Raw genomic sequence first — 19,713 nt, 5'->3', positions numbered from 1 at the left:
CAAGCCTATGGTAGGCCCCTGGAAAAATATTTAAAAACAATTCATCTTGCGTCTCTTCCCCCGTTTATCATACCTCCTCTTATTTTTATTTTTTAAATTATTTCCATGGCGTTGATTATGTTACGCTCACCACAAAAAATAGAGAAGCTTGTCTTCAGATGCTCCCATTTTTTTCTTTCTTTGTCCCACCTAGTTGACCCATAAGCCATCCTCTGCCAAGAGACAAAAATATTATTTTCCTTGGCTTTCATTCTATGTTCTGCCTTAAAGACCTTGGCCTTTTGTGCCAAAGATTACAAATTGTTGATAAACCTTGGCAAAGTAATAAATATTTATTTTGCTTGCGTCCAATTCCCAAAGCTGCTGCTATTGCATCGGTGAGTAGTAGCTGCCTGGAACTGAACTCTTCTTGAGATTAAGCAAAGATGATTGCTTTGGTTACGACTTACATGCCATAACATATGCAAATTTAGTTTAGCACAAAATGCCTAGAGGTAGAGAGAGCGATATGAGAAAAAATAAAATAAGGAATACAAGGCACACATACACATACGCATTCATATACTTTGATATAGGCAAGGGAGTGTTTGGAAAATTGTTCAGTCATTACTCAATTTTTTTATATTTTTTTATTTATTTATTTTTTATCTTTAGAGTTTGTTTTCCAATTTTTCCTTTTTCTTTTGTGAATTTCTTATCCTCTTCCCATTATCATGCGTGTGAATTTTGCTCCAAGTTATCCATAAATATTGACTTGACTCTTTTGTCATGCCCCAACAACAAAAAAAGATTTGTGGCTTTTTAATTGAATTTTCTTTGCATTTTATTATTATATCGTAAAAAAATCCATTTTATTTACTAAAGATTTTCTTTCGCTCATAATTCATTAACATGTTCTTACGTTTCTTGCTGTTTTTTTTTTTCTTCATTGCAGATGAACCAGACCTGTAAGGTCTGTGGCGAACCGGCGGCAGGTTTTCATTTTGGTGCATTCACCTGTGAAGGTTGCAAGGTGAGTTTTCTTTTGGTTGGTGGGAAAATCTATTTTCCTATAATAAAAATTTTAAATATTAATTAATAAAAAATTAATTATTTAATAAAAAATAAATATGAAAGCTCGTAACTGTAAATAAAAATCATTAAAATAATCATTCTCTTCAAAACACCCCCTAAAGCAAACAAAAGACTTAAGCAACAAATTTGCTTTATTGGCGCCTTGTCATTATCATCTTTAAACCTCTTCTCTTCTTTTGGGGTATATTAATGATGATTTATATTCAAAATTGCCATTAATTACACCTGATATAGAACAATTGCCATTCGGAAACCAACAACAATCGAATGGACCAGTATTTAATTCTGCATATACCTGAACTAATTGATATTATATAGTATTAATTTTGACATTTGCAATCGTTTTAAAAACACATAAATATTTTTAGAAATGATATAACAATCGAAAAAGGTGGAGATAGAACTTGTTTCCAAAAAAATGATTTGTGCCGAAGAAGTGTTGGACGATAGCAAACATATTTTTGGAAAATAAACAAAATGGATTTGAAAAATATTTTATAATTTTATATATCTTCCGAATCTATCATAAGGGCGAATGTTTGTTAAGAATAATTTTTGAGTCATATTAAGGACAACATTTTTTGTAAGGCGTCAGAATCTAAGGTGGTTTAAAAGAAACTGTTTTTCAAGAAGCAATGGATGTGGAGATTTCCAACTAAATATTTACTAAAGTAGACCGAAACATGACACTTTGAAAGAATATGTATACCCTTCACCACACTGTGGTACAGGGTATTATGTCATTGTGCATATATTTGTAACAGGCAGAAATAATCGAGATAGACCCATGGTTCCTTTTGAAAATATGCATAGAGTCGATTTCGCATTTCTGAGTCGATTTACGCATGTCCGTACGTCCGTCCGGCGCGGATTTTTCAAAAAATATTTCCGAAGGCGTGGATTTTTTAAATATACATTTTCAAGCCTATCCTAAGGCGTGGATTTTTTAAATATACATTTTCAAGCCTATCCTAAGGCGTGGATTTTTTAAATATACATTTTCAAGCCTATCCTAAGGCGTGGATTTTTTAAATATACATTTTCAAGCCTATCCTAAGGCGTGGATTTTTTAAATATACATTTTCAAGCCTATCCTAAGGCGTGGATTTTTTAAATATACATTTTCAAGCCTATCATAAGGCCGTATACATTTACCACTGAAGGACATAGACCAGAGGTGTTGAGTATATCCAAGAGCAGTGCTTGGCCTTTAAATTGATGACAATTTTCTTGTCGAATTTACTCGGATGTTAGAGTTATACTTAAATATTTAAAGGTGCTTACGTATTCATATATTAGCTAGAGGGCCATTAACAATAGAGAGCGGATATATAGCGGTGATCACTTTGAAATTTTGCATGAGGATCCAGATATGGTCAAGGATAACGCCTATAATTTCGGTGATGATCAGATAATGACATTGGGATGAAGTGCATCGTGTTTTGTGTTTTTTTTTCGAGTCGATCTATAGGCCGCAATTGAAAGCCGAACATTACAACACAACCCACGGTGAAGGAAATCTGCACAAGTAATTAGAATGGCTGTACTGAATATTAGTAATATTTTTTTACCTCTAGTCGGTCGAGAGGGTGCCGAACATTACAACACAACCCACGGCGAAGGAAATCTGCACAAGTAATTAGAAGGGCTGTACTGAATATTAGTAATATTTTTTTACCTCTAGTCGGTCAAGAGGGTGCAACTATCACGAAATATTGCCCAGGCTCGGAATAAAAATCCACAGAAAGTTAGAGTTCCGTTGTAGTTGTGTAGGGTATCGTATGACCTATGGTTCCCGAAATTTGGCACAGCGTACTGAATTGAGCCCAGAATTATGTGTGCTAAGTTTCTTGAAAATCGATTAATATTTAGATATAGCTCCCATATATATTTTCGTCCGATTTCAGGTAAATAGTGCACCAAAGTACTGAAATAAGTCTAAAGTGATGAGTGTTAAGTTTCGTGAAAATCGGTTCAGATTTAGAAATAGCTTCCATTTATATGTTCGACCGATTTAATGTAAATGTTGTACCAAAGTCCCAATATATCCGTCGATTTGCACGAAATTTGGCATGGCGTACTGAATGAAATCTAGAGTGACGTGTATTAAGTTTCGTGAAAATCGGTCCAGATTTATACATAGCTCCCATATATATTTTCACCCTATATATTCTTCGATTTGCACGAAATTTGGCATGGCATACTAAATTCAACCTGGAGTGATGTCTGCCAAGTTTCGTGAAAATCGGTCCAGTTTTAGATATAGCTCCCATATATAATTTCGTCCGATTTTAGGTGAATGGTGGACCAAAGTCCCTACATATCTTTCGATTTGCACGAAATTTGGCACAGCGTACTGAATTAAGCCTACAATGATGTGTTCTAAGTTTGCTGAAAATCGGTTAAGATTTCGATATAGCTCCCATATATATTTTCGTCCGATTTACTGTAAAGAGTGCACCAAAATTCCTACATGTAGCTCCCATATATATTTTCGACCGATTTAATTTAAATTGTGCAGTAAAGACTCAAAGATAGGCCGATCGGCACACAATTTTGTACAATGTACTGTCATGTGTCAAGTTTTCTTGAAATTGGTTCAGATATACATATAGCTTCTATATATACTTTCGTCCGATTTTAAGTAAATGGTGCACTAAAGACCCATACCTAGGCCGGTTGACAAAACGTACGGAAATTAATACAAATTAAATTATCTAGCAAGTTTCCTTGAAATCGGTTCAGATTTAGATATAGCATAGTTTCCGTATATAATTTCGACCTATTCATGTTGATTGTACACCAAATAATCAATGGGTGCCTGATTGATACATTTTAAACAGTGAAGCATACCAAACAGTATGTGAAAAGTTTGCTTTAAGGGAACCCCACCCATTCTCGATTTTAATTTTTCAAGATTTTCAATTGGCTGGTAAATCAATACCAATGCTTGTTAAGGTTTGTGACTTTGCACAGATATATTTGACGATTTAAAGGAGAAGAAAAATAATTTACAAAAAAAAATTGTTATTGCTTTGTTGTTGTTTTTTTGTAATTAAAGAAAAGTCCTTATTTTTGATGGCGGGCATGATAACTCCTCACTGGATCATCGGAATCCGAAAATTCCAACGGCGTTAGAAAGAGTACATGTCTGGCTCTCGTATGAACTAAGATTATTGACTTCGCTCTAAAATTAACAAAATGGCGGACCTTTGAAAAAATATTTTTGGAAAATCGCCGATTTTTGACCAAAAACCAAGTTAAAAAATAAGGAAGATCTTCACCGATTGACTTTATCCTAGTTCATACGATAGCTATACACTCACAGAGAAACGTGTAAAAATTTGAAATCGATTGGGTTATTAGTTTTTGAGTTATCGTGCCCGCCATTCGCAAAAGAGAAAACGCGTTTAAAGTTTGAGAAGCCCTTTAGCCGCCACTTAATGCTGACACAATAAATCGGCTATATCTTCAAGAGTTCTTGAGATTTTCGCTTGAAGTTTTGTAGAGACATTCTTGAATTAGTGTAGAATCGAATTAAATCATAAAAATTTTTGACCCCGAGAATGGGGGGGTCCCCTTAAATCCATTTTTCAAAGTATGGAATAGTTTGCAGAATGGCATGTGTTCGGATTGATGTTAGTCGGTTTACTTATAGATAAACATCGCATATTTGAGTTCGTTCAATTTTATGTCAATATTCCTTTGAAAAGGCGACGTCTGTTAGGATAGATATGTAGAATATACCCAAAATGGTGAAGGGTATCACATAGTCGGGCCAGTCCGATTTTACTACTTTCCTTACTTGTTTATAAATTATTTTGTATGGTTCTACACAAGGCGTCGATTTTGTAAAAATTTTTTTGTGTGGTTCTACACAAGGCCTGCATTTTTTAGAAGTTTGTTACTAATAATTTGCCCATAGTTTTCAATTCCAAAGAATGCCCTTCTTAAAATGATTTCAGGAATTTTTTTGGTTTTAATTCGTTAACTGCAAAACTATTTTGACTTGTATCTGCCGTTTTCGTTTGTCTTAGAAATCGCAATTATTTTTTACCAAGCCAATTTCAAGGAAAAAAATGTCAAAGCCATTCTAAATAATTTTCTAAAGTTTTTGTGGCAAATGAAACCTCCAAACAAACTTTAGAACAAAACGTTAGAAACACCTAATCATCTATGTGTTGGTGTGTGTGAGTGTCAAACTCCAAAATTGATTAAACGTGATTTAATGTCATTAAAAAACATCAGTGATTCATTCATTCATTCATTTAGATTGCTCTAAGTTACAATTTTGTTGTTGTTGTTATTCGTATTGTTGTTGTTGTATTTCATGGCACTTTAAATGTTACAAAAATCATTATCATTTTCCACCTACTAAAAATGTTTCGCTTCACTTTTTGTCTTGTTGTTGCTGTTTTCGTTACTAGCTCCAATGCCATTAACAGCACAACAAGAACAATAGCTGCAACAACAACCACAACAACAAATAACATTGACAATAAGAATACACAAAACAAATAAACAATTTAATTCAATGGGGGGCAAAATGCACAACAGCAACAATAACAAAAATAACAACAACAAATGCAGAAAAAATAAACAACTTAACCAAAAAGGTATGAAGAGGAAAACAACCGAAATGAAAAAAATATTAAGTTCGGCTTCGACGAATTGGTGTAACCTTAAATCTAGAGAAAATTTCAAAACTTAAGCATTTCAACATTGCACATTTTGTCTAGGACCCTGAAAAAATTATTTAAAAATCTACGCCGTGTCTAGTACCCCGAAGAAATGATTTATGATTTGTCCATGCCTAGGACAATTAAAAATTTATTTAAAACTCTACTCTACAACCCTGAGACAATTATTTAAAAAATCGACGTCTTAACTAGCACCTTAAAAAACTAAGCCTTGCCAAGGACACTGAAAAACTATATTAAAAATGTTCACCCTAAAAAATATTCGCCTTGTCTGGGATCCTGAAAAAATAATTTTAAAAATCTTACATTGCCTATGATACTGGAAAAGTTATTAAAAAATCTACGCATTGTCCAGGACCTAAATAAATATTTAAAATATTTACGCTTTGTTCATGACCTTAAAAAATTCCTTAACAAAACCACGACTTGTGCAGGAGCCTAAAAAAATTCCCTTTCAAATACACGTCTTGTCCACGGCCCAGAAACAAATCCACGCCTTTTCCAGAACCCAGAAACAAATCCTTAACACATCCACGCCCAGTTCAGGACCCTAACGCATTCTCCAGGACCCAAAAACAAAACATTCACAAATCCGCGTCTTATGTATGACCCAGAAAAAAAATTAGTTTACAAATACACGCCTTATAAAGGTCTTTAATTTTTTTAAATCCACTCTTCCTTATGTAGGTCCAAAAATATTATTTTTGAAAAATCCTCGCCTTATTAAGGTCCTCAATTTTTATTTTAAATCCACGTCTATGAAGGGTCCTTAATTTTTATTAATGCAAGCCTTATGTAGGTCCATAAAAATATTATTAAGAATTCTCTACGTCCAAAAAATATTTGTTATTAAATCGGACGAAAATATATATGGGAGCTATATCTCGATGTTGACCGAATTTCAGGCTCAATTCAGTACGTTATGCCAATTTTACTGCAAATCGAATGATATATAGGGACTTTGGTGCACCATTTACATTAAATCGGACGAAACTATATATGGGAGGTATATAAATGTAAACCGATTTTCACGAAACTTGACAGACATCACTATAGGCTCAATTCAGTACGCTGTACCAAGTTTTGTGCAAATCGAAAGATATATAGGGACTTTGGTGCATCATTTACATAAAATCGGACGAAAATATATATAGGAGCTATATCTATTTCTGAACCGATTTTCCCGAAACTTAACATATATCATTGAAGACTTCATTCAGTACCCTATACCAAATTTCGTGCAAATCGAAAGATGGGTCTTTGGTGCACCAATAACCTTAAATCGAATGCTAAGACATATGCGAGCTATATCTAAATCCGAACCGATTTTCACGAAACTTAACACACATCATTCTAGACTTTATTTAGTACGCTATACAATATTTCGTGCAAATCGAGAGATATATAGGAACTTTGGTGCACCATTTACATAAAATCGGACGAAAATATAAATGGGAGCTATATCTAAATCTGAACCGATTTTCTCGAAACTTAACATATATCATTGTAGACTTCATTCAGTACCCTATACCAAATATCGTGTCAATCGAAAGATATATTGGGACTCTGGTGCACAATTTACCTAAAGTCGGACGAAAATATATATGGTAGCTATATCTAAATCTGAATCGATTTTCACGAAACTTAACACACATCATTCTAGACTTTATTTAGTACGTTATACAATATTTCATGCAAATCGAAAGATATATAGGTACTTTGGTGCACTATTTACCTAAAATCGGACGAAAATATAAATGGGAGCTATATCTAAATCTGGACCGATTTTCACGAAACTTGGCAGACATAAATCTAGGCTCAATTCAGTACGTTATGCCAAATTTGGTGCAAATCGAAAGATATATAGGGACTTTGGTGCACCATTTACATGAAATCGGACGAAACTATATATGGGAGCTATATCTAAATCTGGACCGATTTTCACGAAACTTGGCAGACATCATTCAAGACCTAATTGATTAGGCTGTACCAAATTTCGTGCAAATCGAAAGATATATAGGGACCGTTTACATTAAATCGGTTAAATTTATATATGGAAGCTATATCTAAATCTGAACCGATGTTTCCAAATTTCAGTAGGGTTCGTCCGTGGGCCAAATAAGTGACCTATGCTAACATTCATCCAATTAGGATCATAAAAGCGACCTGTACTTTGTTTACAATTTAACACCAACAGACGGACAGACGGACGGACATGCATAAATCAACTCAGAAAGTGATTCTATGCATATTCTCAAAAGGAACCATGTGTCTATCTCGTTTCCTTTTGCCTGTTACAAACATATGCACAAAGACATAATACCCTGTATCACAGTGTGGTGAAGGGTATAAATATCAACTAGTCGCGTAGCCAACATCTTCTGGCCATCCCCTTCCCCCCTCTTTGTTTACGACCCTCCATCTATGTATGGACCTGCAAAAAGGTCGAACAATAAACTATTCTAAAACCGAAACAGAAACAAAAACAATCAGTTTATTTTTTTGTGGTGGAGATACACATTCGTTACAGTGACTACCAACAATCCGCACTGGCAGAACACTTATGCCAAACCAAACATGATGGCAGTAAATCACAATTGCTTCTTGAATCAACAAAGAAAAAAATCACCAAAAAAACGACTTCACCCGCTACTCGTTCTTTGGGCCAAAAACCCCAAGCAAAAAAAAAACACACAAAAAAAAAAAAGACAATCGGAAAGCGAAGGGAAGCTACCACCATCATCGGAATAGCTACAATGCAAACAAGCACTTTTAAGGTTAATTGGGCATCAAGATTACTGGGTCGGAAATGGGACTAACGGTTACAATTGCAAAGAGCAGAGCCATTGCCTTAGAGAAGAAACAAAAAAAGTACGACGATGAAAAACAAACAAAAAAACGGATGAATGAGCCGGCGGACAGACGGGCAAATGAGTTGTTGGTTGGCTGTATGTCGAAGTATAATCGTAACAATGGCAGCACTAAACCGCTGGCTGACTGGCTGGCAACTGCCAATATTGGCACTTTGATTTTGATGAGTTTGTTTGATTTGCCGGGTAATTTTGGGCCACATCAAGTCAAAAAGCTTGACTTAAAAATAAATTGCAATTAAGTGCAGCCTCTTTGGCCCTCCCCCACAACACATATAGAAGTCAACACAATGGGGGCCTCTTAATGCAGGCAATACATCTTACAAGGCAACATGACAACAAAAAATACACCAACTACCAACAACAGCAGCCTCGGCAACAACAAGAACCACAACGGCAACAACAACAATGGAATTGAAATAAATAAATTAACGTGTATAAATAACAAATTAGTTTGACCGACAAATTGTTCAAAAGGTTTTACAAGATATTAACTAAAAATCCGAAAAAAACAACAACAACACAAAATTGCCATGCAATTATTCAGTTTGGCTTTTGAATGCCAAGCCAAGAAGAAACCCCCAAAAAGGCAACCGGAAAATCAAACAAATTTACTCCTACACATACTCCACTCTGAAGTTGTTAATCGGTTTTTTTCGTAGATTTAACCTTTGAACCTTGCCCAAAAAGTCAAAATGAAACGACTGTTTTAAAGACACATTTAAATCAATTATCGAATAGAGATTTATAAAACAAAAATTGTTGTTGGCCCCCGAAGGCATCCCGAAACCCTTGACAAAAATTAGTGCAGACCAATCGAGGGCGAATTTTTTTAACGACAATCTCCCACAATCTACTGGAAATAAATCATTTGTTTTGAGGCAATCATGATTTTCATGGAAATGATTTTAATTACAAACAAACAAAAAGTTATAAAAAAAATCGCAAAATATTGAAAAATTCATTATCAAGTTTGCTTCTTAAGTCTTTTGATTTTTTTTCAGAAGAACTAATAAAATAGATATTTTTTAGGGAACTAGCTAGGCTTGGATTTTTAAGAAATACATCTTTAGGGACATACCTAGCAGCGGATTGTTTAAAAAAATATTTTATTCGGGGATCCAAACATAACTTTTTAAAACCAGTGAGCGGTATAGTCGGACGGGCCGACCATACGATACCCTACACAACTACCACAGAACTCTATCTTTCTGTGTATTTTTATTCCGAGCCTTGCTAATATTTCATGATAGTTGCACCCTCTTGCCCGACTAGAGGTCAACAGCACCTCTTCCTTACACTGACATATTTTCCGAATATTCCCAATATTCAGAACAGCCCTTCTAATTACTTGTTCAGATACAGTTCACCATGGGTTGTGTTGTGATGTTCGGCTTATAATTGTAGCTTATAGATCAAATTGAAAAAAAAATACAAAGAAAAAATTTATCGGTCCACTTCATCCTAAAATTATTATCTGATTATAGGCGTTGTCCTTGACCATAACTGGAACTACATGGAACATATCAAAGCGATCAGCGCTATATTTCCGCCCTCTAGTGTGGTAATGGTTTAGTAAATAATACCTGAATACGTAGGCACCTGTAAATATGTATGTGTAACTCCCACATCCGAGCACATACGACAATATAATTGGTCAACCACTCCTTTTGGATATAATATCGACTTCTCGGGTCTATGCCCTTCAGGGGTAAATATATACGCAATAGAATACAAATTTTGTCATTTTTCAAACAAAACTCAGGGTCCATTTGACCCGCTAAATATTGTCCGATCTCTATCAAAACAGGCATGTTTATTCTTTGGACCGGTGCCCTTCACCATGTAATTTCGCGCAAAATCAGAAAAACCGACAAATTTAAGTTTTTAGTCCATTTCATTTCCTAAATATTAACCTATCTTTACCAAAAACAATAGGGGTCTTCATTGGTCAAATTAAATAGACAGACGGGCGGACGGACATGACGATCGGTATACTTAAAGGTGGGTCTAGGACCAATATTTCGCGGCGTTACAAATTCTTGAGGCTGCTCAAAGCTATAATGCCCTGACAACATAGTTGTGTAGGGTATAAAAACAAATTTTGCGAAACTTCCATTTTTTTTTTTTTGAATCTTCCATAATAGGTGGAATATCACAATATCTTTGTCGGTGGCCTATAATAAGGCTATTTCTGACCCATTGAAATCGTAGAGTGAGACAGGGTTTCTTTAAGCTGAACAGAGCGTATACGTAATGACAACACTCATACGTCACCAATGATATATAGTCGGTATATTTCTTAAATCCTTTAAAAGGAGTAGATTTTTTATAAGGAATATTCTTTTACAAGTCTCTATAAGGCGTGGTTTTTCAAAGACAAGTTTCTCAAGGCTCTATACCGTGTTGATTTTTAAAGAATATTTCCAAGCCTATATAAGGTGTGTTTTTCTAAGGAATATTTTTTCCAAGACTCTATAAGACGTTGATTTGTTTTCCTGGTGCACCATCGTGATTTCAGAAAAAAGAAAAGAAAAAAATCACCATCTTTTTTTCTGACCCTACATAAGACTTGGATTTTTAAAAACTTTTTTTGCGACTTAAAATAATGCATGGGTTTTTAAATAATATTTCTTCTTGGCCTTCATAAGAACTTGATTTTTTAAGATTCCTTTTTTCAGACTCAACATATGCCGTAGTTTAAAAGAGCTTTTTATGAATGGGCAGTGAAGCGTATAAGTAACGACAATACTTATACGTCACCAATGATATGTAGTAGGCATATTTTTCAAAACCTTTAAAAGACGTGGATGTAATGAATGTTTGTAAAGGATACTTTTACCGAGCCTATAAAAGGTCTATAGTTTTTCGCGGCCTCTATGAGACGTGTATGTCTAAAGAATACTTTTCTCAAGCCTATATACGCTGTGGATTTGAAAATAATATTTTTTGAGCTTTTATAAGGCATGGGTTTTTAGACAATAATTTTCTCAGGCCTCCATACGGCGTAACTTTTTAAAAAATACATTTCCAGTGTATTTAAAAATAATATCTTTTTCTGAGCTTCTATATGGTATGGGGTTTTAAACAATAATTTTATCTGGCCTCTATACGGCATAGCTTTTTAAAGAATACCTATCTCTAGCATATTTCTGAGGTTTGTTATGGCGTGAATTTAAGAAGAAGAATTTTCTGAGGCCTCTACATGGCATAAATTTAAAAAGAATACATTTCAGGAGCCAGTAAGTGTAGATTCATAAAGAATATTTGTTTTTTTAATACAAGGTCTGAATGAAACCTACCGAAAATGAAGCATGGCCCTTGTATGGGGGTGAAGAAACCTATATTGTTATGTCCAATCAATTATACCAAATATAATTTGAGTAGTATAAATGTATTTTAAATATTCCGAACTCTAAAAGACAGAGACCCGATTTTTGTAGCAGTTTTTAACTTCGAGTTTTTTTTCTTAAACCAAAATTCCCGTTTGCTCTTAATCTAAAAATATTTCCTTTTTTGTATAAAATTATATTTTAATAATTATTAATTTTAATTCTGACTAAAATTGCCATAATATTTTGATGATAAACAGATATTTATAAAACACACACACAAAAATAAACTTAACCTCCAAAATTGCCATGAAATTTAATTGGCCAAAAGCAAATTAACACCATAATCAAAATAATTTATTGAACCACTATGGATTCGTCGAAGATAATCTGAATTGCTAAATCTGATTAAAATGGATTCGAAAAAATATTAAATAAAAACAAATCAGAATAACAACAATGACATCAAGAGACCAGCTACTAGCAACTAAAAGAGCCCCCAACATGTCTGTGCATATATTTTGTTTAAAAATAAAATAATAATAAATTTTCTTAATAATTTTCGAAACAAAAGCTAGCCACTTAGTTTTGTTCGAAATTAAAATAAAAAACAACAGATACCGTTTTCTTAAAATTTTAAATCTTAATTAAAATCATATTTTATTAATTTTAATTTTTTGTTTCTGTTTGCGGACGGTGTTAAATTTATAGCACAACACAAAAAATACATTTTAATTTTTTTTTTCTTGTTTTCGAACTCGATTCAGAAAACTGTAGCACGGCGAACATAACAAAGTGCCAAATTAAGATACAACATTTTTGTGCAAATTATTAATAAAAATTTATTTATTTATGTCAACTTTTCGGGGTTGTTTGTTTGCTTTTGTGTGTGACCAGTTAATGTATCACGATGACAACAACAACAATAGGAGCTAGAAATTAAAATAACAAATTCTGAATTCTTTTCAACAATAATGTACTTAAATTGATTTATATTAGCCATTGTATAGCTCCAGATTTTTTTTTTTTTTGCTATTGTTGATCATTGTATAACAGTTATATAGAACAATACCGGGGGTTATTATGCCATAATTGGCGGGAGCTTCTAACGGTCTGTTATTTAAAGTAAGAATAGAAATTTAATTTCTTTTGAAAATTTTTAAAAATATAATAAAAAAACAAAACACGGAAGCCAAACACCATAATAATTTGATCAAAATTTCAAAAAAAGAACTATAAGAATTCAAAAAATGTTATTTTATTATTTCATTCCATTGAACAAATTTTTGTTATTTTTTTAAATTAAGGCCTTTGTGTTCGGGACCGCTGAAAAATATTTTTAAACCAGTGAGAGGAGCGGTACAGTCGGACGGGGCCTACCATATGATATCCTACACAGCATCCACGAAAATCTAACTTTATGTGGTACTACATTCTGAGCTTGAGCAATACTTCGCGATATTAGCACCCTCTTGACCGACTAGGGGTCAAAAAAAAATATTAATATTCATTATAGCCCTTCTAATTACCTGTCCAGATTTCCTTCACCGTGGGCTGTGTTGTAATGTTCAATTGTGGCCTATAGATCAACTCGAAAAAACACAGAAAATAAGTATTCGGTCCATTTCATCCCATAATTATAATCTAATCATCACCGAAAAGTACAGTCGTTGTCCTTGACCAAACCTGGACACTCATGGAAAATTACAAAGCGATCAGCGCTATATTTTCGAACTTTAGTATGGGGTTACTAAATTTTATCTGAACACGTAAACACCTGTGTAAATATTTACGTGTAACTCCCACATCCGAGTACATACAACAATATAATTGGTATTCGTTTAAAGGTCAACCAATCCTCTTGGATATACTATCAATTTCTCGGGTGTATGTCCTTCGGGGGTAAATAAAAATGCCATAGAATACAAATTTTGTTATCTCTGTTGTTTATTTCGAACCTGGGCCATATTTCGTGATATTTGCCCCAACTTGCCCGATTAGAGGTCAACACCACATCTTCCTCACATTTTCCGAATATTACAAATATTCAGTACAGCCCTTCTAATTATTTGTCTAGATTCCCTTCACGGTGGGTTGTCTTGTGATGTTCGCCTTTATTCGACCAGAAAACGCACAAAAAAATAAGTTTTCGGTCCACTTCATCCCAAAATTTTAATCAGATCATCATCGAAAATTATAGGCGTTGTCCTTGACCATAATTGGAACATCATGGAAAATTTTATGTGGTAATCGGTTACTAAATAATAACTCCCACATCCGGGTACATACGACAATGTAATTGGTATCGATTTAAAGGTCAACCACTCCTCTTCGATATACTATCAACATTTTGGGTCTATGTCCTTCAGGGGCAAATATATACGCTTTAGAATACAAATTTTGTCATTTTTCACACAAAAGTCAGGATCCATTTGACCCGCTAAATATTGACCGATCTTTATCAGAACAGGCATGCTTATTCTATGGCCTGATCCCCTTCTCCATGTAAAAATTCACGATGTTTGGGCCATAATTGCAGCTTCTGAAGCGACCAGAAAATCAGACAAAAATAAAGTTTTTGGTCCATTTCATCCCAAACAAGATGGGTCTTCATTTGCCAGAACCTATCCTACATACAAAATTTCGTGAAGATTGATCCATAACTGTGGTCTCTATCGTGTTTACAAATCATAAGGGGCAGACGGACGGTCGCACAGACACACATGTCTATGACAATCGGTATACTTAAAAGTGGGTCTGGGCCAATATTTTGCGGCGTTACAAACTGTTGGGCCTGCATAAAGCTATAATTCCCTGACAACATAGTGATGTGGTGTATAAAAAGGCAGAGAATAGTAATCTCTGATAATACTCGCGGCATAGAGGCCTGGAAAATTATTCTTTAAAATGCATGCCGTTTAGAGGCTCAGGAAAGATATTCTTTTTTTAATCAAGGCAGTATAGAGTATAGAGGCTTCGGAAAAAGGTATTCTTTAAAGATCCACGTCTTATAGAGGATCGGAAAAAATATACGCTTTGTAGATGCGTATATATCATTGGTGACGTATGAGTGTTGTCGCTACTCACACGCTCCACGATCCAGCTCTTCAAAAATCCACGCCTTACAGGGCCTGCGAATATAAATATAAATAAAAAAATAAATAAAAGGCTGAGAGTAGTAATCTCTGAAAGTACTCGGGGCATAGAGGCCTGGGAAATTATTCTATTAAAATTCATGCCGTTTAGAGGTTAGCAAAATATTCTTCTTCATAGAGTATAGGGAAAAATATACGCTTTATAGATGCTCGGTAAAAGTATTCTTTAAAAACATTCATATTATATATCATTGGTGGTGTATGAGTCTTGTCGTTACTCATACGCTCCACGATCCAGATTTTTAAAAATCCACGCCTGGCAAAAAATATATATAACAATAAATATTAAAATAATAAAAATAAATAAAAGCCTGAGAATGGTAATCTCTAAAAATACTCGCGGCATAGAGGCCTGGGAAATTGTTCTTTCAAAATTCAGGCTTTTTAGAGGCTCAGGAAAAAAAATACTATTTAAATCCAGGCAGTATAAAGGCTTCAGAAAAATGATTCTTTAATGATCCAAGCTTTATAGAGAATCGGAAAAAAATATACGCTTTGTAGATGCTCGTTACAATTATTCTTTAAAAGCATTTCTATGCCTTGTTTAGGTCGTAGAAAAAATCCATGTCCAGAAAAATATTTTTTAGAAAATCCAAGCCTTGTTAAAGGTCAACCACTCCTCTTCAAAGGTGCCCCACGTTCAAAGGTGCCCCCCTTTCCCCTACACATATTGATTACCATACTTTTTTTGTAAATGCAATTCCACCTTCCCACTGACATTTAAATAAAACCAAATAACAAATCACAACAACAAAATATTGAATGTCAAAATTGTGAACTCATAAATATCAAGTCAGTTTTTTTTTTACAAAATCACGATATAAATTAATTTTAATTTTTGTTGACAAATTAATCACTTTAAAGCAGCAAATTACTGTGGGCCACAACATAAATCGTTAAATGACTCAAAAATAAAGGTACACAGAGAGACAGACACAGCAACAAAATGTGGACGGAATGGGAAGGGAGAGGGTAGTCAAGCAGACAGATAAATAGCGGATATGTTGCCAGACAAATAAACAAAACGGTTAAGCAAGCCACAGAGAAACCTACACCCAAACCAGATCCACATTTGAAATCCGAAACCACCAACAGACACCTACGTAGACAATTTTCGAATCTCCAAAAGGCCCTGTCAAATATTAGCTGGCTTTTATAAATTAGTGTTAACAGAGGTTTTGGTTATTTAAAATTTAATGACATGACGAACAAAGTTCAACAATTTTTAAAAAAAAAAAAAAAACATGTTTTTAAAAAATCCACTTGGATTTTTTTTTAATTTTTTATCGACGAATATTTTTTTTAATTTCTCTTCCTCTTCTTTTTCTTGGTTTCCATTTCAGTCATTTTTCGGCCGCTCCTACAACAACCTATCCTCCATCTCGGATTGCAAAAACAACGGCGAATGCATCATCAACAAAAAGAATCGCACAGCCTGCAAGGCATGCCGCCTGCGCAAATGTCTGATGGTGGGCATGTCCAAAAGTGGCTCCCGTTATGGACGCCGTTCGAATTGGTTTAAAATTCATTGTCTGTTGCAGGAACAGCAGCAACAGGCGGCGGCAGCCATGGCGGCGCATCAGCAAAATCAACAACAGCAGCAGCAACATCAACAGTCACAACACCCAGGAGCCCCATCGCATCATCCGGGTTTATTGGCTGGTCGCATTGGTGGCGGTATACCACCACCGGCGGCAGCAGCCGCAGCCTTAGGTATGTTGGGTCATGCTGGTGCCTATCCCGGCCTCTATCCCCCACGAACCAAAGAAGAACTGATGATGCTGAGCCTTGAAGAATATGCCAAACATCCGGTAACCTCGCCCTCAGTGAGTTCGCCGGATTCTCATCATTCCGACAACTCCGTGGAGGTTAATGGCCGAGTGGCGGCAGCAGCGGGTAGTTCTGGTCTCTTACATCTATCCGGCAAACATTCACTGAGCGAAGCCTCCTCAATTTCACCCTCCACCACCACAACCACCAGCAACAATGTTCCTGCTGCCCCTCATCCCCTAAGAAAAGATTTGCCACCCTTCTTGCCTTTAACATTTCCCGCCCTCTCATCAATGCCGGTCATGCCACCACCTAGTTTTCTACCTCCATCTCATCTACTTTTCCCTGGCTACCATCCTGCACTGTATCAACATGCCCATGCGGGGCTTTTGAAACCTTCTCCCGAGCAGCAGGCGGCCGCCGCCGCAATGCATCAATTATTTCAAAATTCTCCTCGGTTTCATAGTCCCCTAGCCATCCCGGAAAATCATCACAAAGCTCCAGAAGATAAATCGGAAAGTCCACGTTCGGATACTTTGAATAATAATCACATACCAAATGGTAGTAAGGCAGCCGAAGAGCTTACGAAGCGATTTTATCTTGATGCGGTATTGAAGTCACAACAGGCCCAAAGTCCTCCACCACATGCAACCAAATTACCTAACCTCACAAAACATGATCATTCAATTAGTGCCCTCGTCACGCCCAATTCGGAAAGTGGTAGGGCCCAACATAATCACTCGCGTCAAAGTAATCAAGATGAGGAAGGAGAAGAGGCGGAACACCGAGAGGAGAATAATGAGTCTCAAGAGAAACCCTCAAATGGCCACAGTGATGAAAGTCCTCACAATCCAGCAGCTGGAGAGGAAACTGAGGATGAAGATTTAGTGGTCTCAATGACACCACCCCATTCTCACCCCTGGAGGTTGATGATGATTGTCCACCGAGTAGTAGTGGTGGTGCAGGTGTTGAGGAAAAATCCAGTGGCGAACCCACCTCTCAAGACAATCCCATCGATTTGAGTATGAAGGCAATAAGTTCGGTCACCAGCACCGTGAGTGATAGTAGTCGAAGTAGCATAAATGTGGTCAGGTCAAGTCTGGGCAATAATAATAAATGTGATTCCTCATCATCTTCGTCGGACGTGGAAACGGAAAATTGGAAAAATTCGGAAGAAATTAAGAAAAGCAGGGATAAGGAGAAGTCGAATTTGAAAAGGGAGTTGCCAGTGGAGGATAAGAAGATGGTGGGGGAGGATGAGGTACCCAAGAAGCTAACAAAATTGGGAGCTGCAGCATTGGATTTGACACAGAGAATTTAAGGAGATTTTTAAGAGAAGCAAGGATAGAAAAAATTTAAATTGGTAGAAAAATCAACATAGAAAAAATAGGATCCCAATGGGATCCCAGAGGCAATAGGGGCCCAAGAGGGACCAAAAAATGGATCAATTGGCTTGGAAATATTAGAAAAAAATTGTAAAGGACATTTTTTATATATATTTTATATACCCCCAATATCCGACCATATTACTTAATAGATTCTATATAAAGATTCCGCCCAATTTTAGGTGTTTTTGAGAGTCCTAGTAACATTTTTCAACCAAAGTGACCCTCTGTATTTACATTTATACCCTCTATATCCGACCATATTTTTTTAATAGCCTCCATATTAGCGGTTTTTTAGGATCCCAACGGGCATTTTGGGTTCTCAGACCTCCTCGAAAAAACTAATATATCTGTTTCAAAGCTAATTTGGTTCCATGCTTTGTCACAGCCCTCCTATAGGGGTACAGTCTTATTTTAGATATTTTGAAGGCATTTTTGAACAGAATTGGCTGTAATTTGATATTGTAGGGCCTCTGAAGGTAAAATAACCCCTTTTGAAAATTGGAAATATAGGTCCATATTTGGAAATATCAGCTATATAAAGGGTTCCGCCCATTTTTTGATTTTTTTAATCCTAGCCGCATTTTCCAACCAATGTGGCCAAAAAAAAAAAATTAAATTTTTTCTATTAAAAATTATTTATAAAAAATTCTAATTTTGTAAACAAATTATAAAATCTTATTGAAAATTGAAAAAAAAAAGTTGTATCCTTTTTTCAGTTCTCTTTTAAGTATTCCTTTAGAAATTTTAAAAAATATATTTTGAAAATATTTCTCATAAAAAAATAGCAAATTGTAACAAATATTTTGTTTTTTATTTTTAATATATCCAAGTCAAAAACCATAGAGTTAAAAAAATAGTAAAAACCCTGAGAAGTATTCCTTTAGAGATTTTACATGTTTAGAGATTGGTTTGTATTTTAATAAAGGTAAAAATTAAAAAAAAATAGAAGAATTTATTTAAATAAATAATATAGATAATTTTTTTTTCATTTTGTATAAAAAATAGTATTTATATAAATTTATTTTGGGTATAAGTTAGTATTTAAATAAAATATTATTCACTTTATACAATTATAAACATTTTTTATATAGACAAAAATAAAAAAATATTATTTTCCTTTGTAGTCAATTAGCAAATGCTTTTCTTATTATATACTAGAAATATATAGTTTTATATTTTATATACAATAATAAATTATTAAATTATTTTTATATCTATGAAATAAACAACAATTATAAAATAAAGGTAAACATTTTAGAAAAAATACATGATTTTGTTTCAATTATGTTGGCAATTTGTTGGAAGACTTATAACGAGTGGTTTTAACTAAGGCTGAAGTAAGCTCAGTCGCTGCCAGGGTCAACCCAAGGACCCACAAACCTTAAGTAAAAGCACGAGTGATTACAATTTCAATCTTTATTATA

At 34.8% G+C, this 19,713-nt stretch overlaps 1 protein-coding gene across 1 annotated transcript; it reads left to right on the top strand.

Moving 5' to 3' along the window:
• The first annotated feature begins 932 nt into the window (after positions 1-932).
• LOC133326249 (knirps-related protein) lies at positions 933-18,222 on the top strand. The gene is given in 3 exon segments (XM_061534932.1): positions 933-1,012; positions 16,475-17,812; positions 17,815-18,222. Coding segments are annotated over 3 exon segments (1,824 nt in total). The 5' UTR covers positions 933-934.
• The last annotated feature ends 1,491 nt before the right edge of the window (positions 18,223-19,713 follow it).

The sequence above is a fragment of the Musca vetustissima genome, unplaced genomic scaffold (assembly GCF_032173495.1).
Source record: "Musca vetustissima isolate MV318-11 ecotype Yass unplaced genomic scaffold, APGP_CSIRO_Mvet_v1 utg28369, whole genome shotgun sequence".
Classification (NCBI taxonomy): Eukaryota; Metazoa; Arthropoda; class Insecta; order Diptera; family Muscidae; genus Musca; species Musca vetustissima.
This window is presented reverse-complemented; position numbering and strand designations above follow the sequence as displayed.